The sequence below is a fragment of the Psammomys obesus genome, unplaced genomic scaffold, assembly GCF_907164565.1.
Source record: "Psammomys obesus unplaced genomic scaffold, mPsaObe1.curated_primary_1811, whole genome shotgun sequence".
Lineage (NCBI taxonomy): Eukaryota > Metazoa > Chordata > Mammalia > Rodentia > Muridae > Psammomys > Psammomys obesus.
In genome coordinates this window covers 1-1940 of record NW_026595172.1, presented here as the reverse complement: position 1 = coordinate 1940, position 1940 = coordinate 1, and the positions used below count along the sequence as shown (strand labels likewise).

Below are 1940 nucleotides of genomic sequence, written 5' to 3'. Positions count from 1 at the left end.
TCTTACTGCTCCTAACAATTCAAATGTAGACAAAGTACACATGCTGAATTCAAAGCTTAAAAAATTGCTCAGTAATCTATAAGGTAAAGAAATAGTGATGTTTTTCTCTTGGTTTTCATTCACTAAGTTTTTACATCTGTTATTTAAAACTCTATACTGCTTTTCACAGTGAGTCAACCAAAGGAAGGGAATATGAAGCCATATGTGCAGATAATACTAACACATGTTCAGTGTGCCTGGGTGTGTGTGCATAATAACAAAAGATCTCATTCCTTCTTTTTTCACCACCTCCATTTTCACAGAGAAAAAATTAAAAACTCTTGGTTTTAAGAAGTTTCCAGTATTTTAAGAAGTTTTCAAAAATATGTAATTTCACTTTACTTTTCCACTGTTTCCATTTGTAATGGAGAAAAACACAGCACCCACTTCATTGGACCACCAAGAGCATTAAAGCAAGTCTTTTAATAGAGCTTGTCAAATGTCTGGGCAATCTCCAAGGGCTCTGAAACACTGATGTTAACCTTTAAGCTATCAATGAATGTTAATCATGGCTGTCTTAAGCTGTCTCTACCTTATATACACTCCTGACTCTGAGCACCATGAGAAGATGACACTTTGAATGGATTACCTTGGTCATTACCTGTCAAGAATTTCAATTTTTTATTTGTTTGTTTTGAAGTTCCGTTATTAGAAATGAAATGTAATTATTCAAGTCACAATCTCCTGTGTGTTTTTGCAGTTGGTAAAAAGTTGGTAGGAACAACTAATATCATTTGCTTGTGCACAGAGAGTCAGCTAAATATGATACCTATGGTTTCTTTCTTCTTTGGCAAAACATCAGTCAGCCTTTGTATCTGGGTCCTAAATCAATAGCCAATCACAAAAAACACACAGAATGTAGCAAATGTTTTATTTTAGAGTCTGAAAGCGCATAACTATTATAGAGTGAAGGACTGACAGGGTCCATTCTCCCCATTCTGTACCCAGATGAAGAAATGCAAACAAAGGCTGCCTCTCCAGACCTTTAACCCACATACACATCTGCCCCACTCCTGTGGGACAGGAAGCCCCAGAGCTGCTGAGAACTGGAGCAAACCATGACCAACCCTGGTGGATCCACTGACCCTGCATTTTCTTTCCTGAGACACTAGGACAGCCCCACCTCCCAGCTGGCAACCTGAGACTCCAGCTCACAGACCACTTCCTCCTCCTGGTGAAGCAGCCTGACCTTTAGGATGCTGCTCCTGAGGGGATTCGCCTTCTCCTGCCTCTGGGTTTGTAAGTAGACATGTTCTTCTGCAGGAGGCTTTGAGGTCATCCTCATTTCCACTTCTTCAAAAGAGGTTCTGTTTGTTCACGAGATTTTTTCTCTTTGCTTGCAGTTGGACTCGGGCAGCTGGAACAAACTGAAATGTCAGTCACTGGACTGACAGGTGAGAGTGCCCAAATATCCTGCAAAGTTTCTCTCTCAGATTTTGGCAATATATATATACACTGGTACCGTCAGAAAACCAACCAAGAGTTTGAGCATCTACTATATGTGAAGAACAGTTACGATCAACTCTACTTAGATGGGAAGAACAAGAAAATTGAGGCTGGTCAAGACTTTCTAACTTCTACTTCAACCTTGAAAGTAAATTTCTTGAAGAAGGAGGATGAAGCCACCTACTACTGTGCAGCCTGGATATTAGCACAGCATTAGAGCTTCTAGAGCAGCCTGCACAAATACCACCCCCAGCTGTGACCCCACCCCCATCCTTCTGGGCAACCTCAGACACCTGCTGCTCAGCTGAGGGGCCATCTGACCCCCCTTTTTCCCATAGGGCTTTTGGGGTTTCCAGGCATCATCTTGTGTTTTATTCCCCCAGTGAGGTCCTAGGTCCTATGGATTGCCTACTGAAGGCAGGAGAGCCCCACACTATTTCCTATGTAGTTAGGGT

General features: G+C 41.8%; 1 gene segment (V, D, J or C); it reads left to right on the top strand.

The window, feature by feature from the left end:
- Positions 1 to 1382: 1382 nt before the first annotated feature.
- On the top strand, positions 1383 to 1702 carry LOC129685676 (T-cell receptor gamma chain V region V108B-like; the record flags this gene model as incomplete). The annotated part of the segment is given in 1 exon segment: positions 1383 to 1702. A coding segment is annotated over 1 exon segment (320 nt), but the record flags the coding sequence as incomplete, so codon positions are not given.
- Between the last annotated feature and the right edge of the window lie 238 nt (positions 1703 to 1940).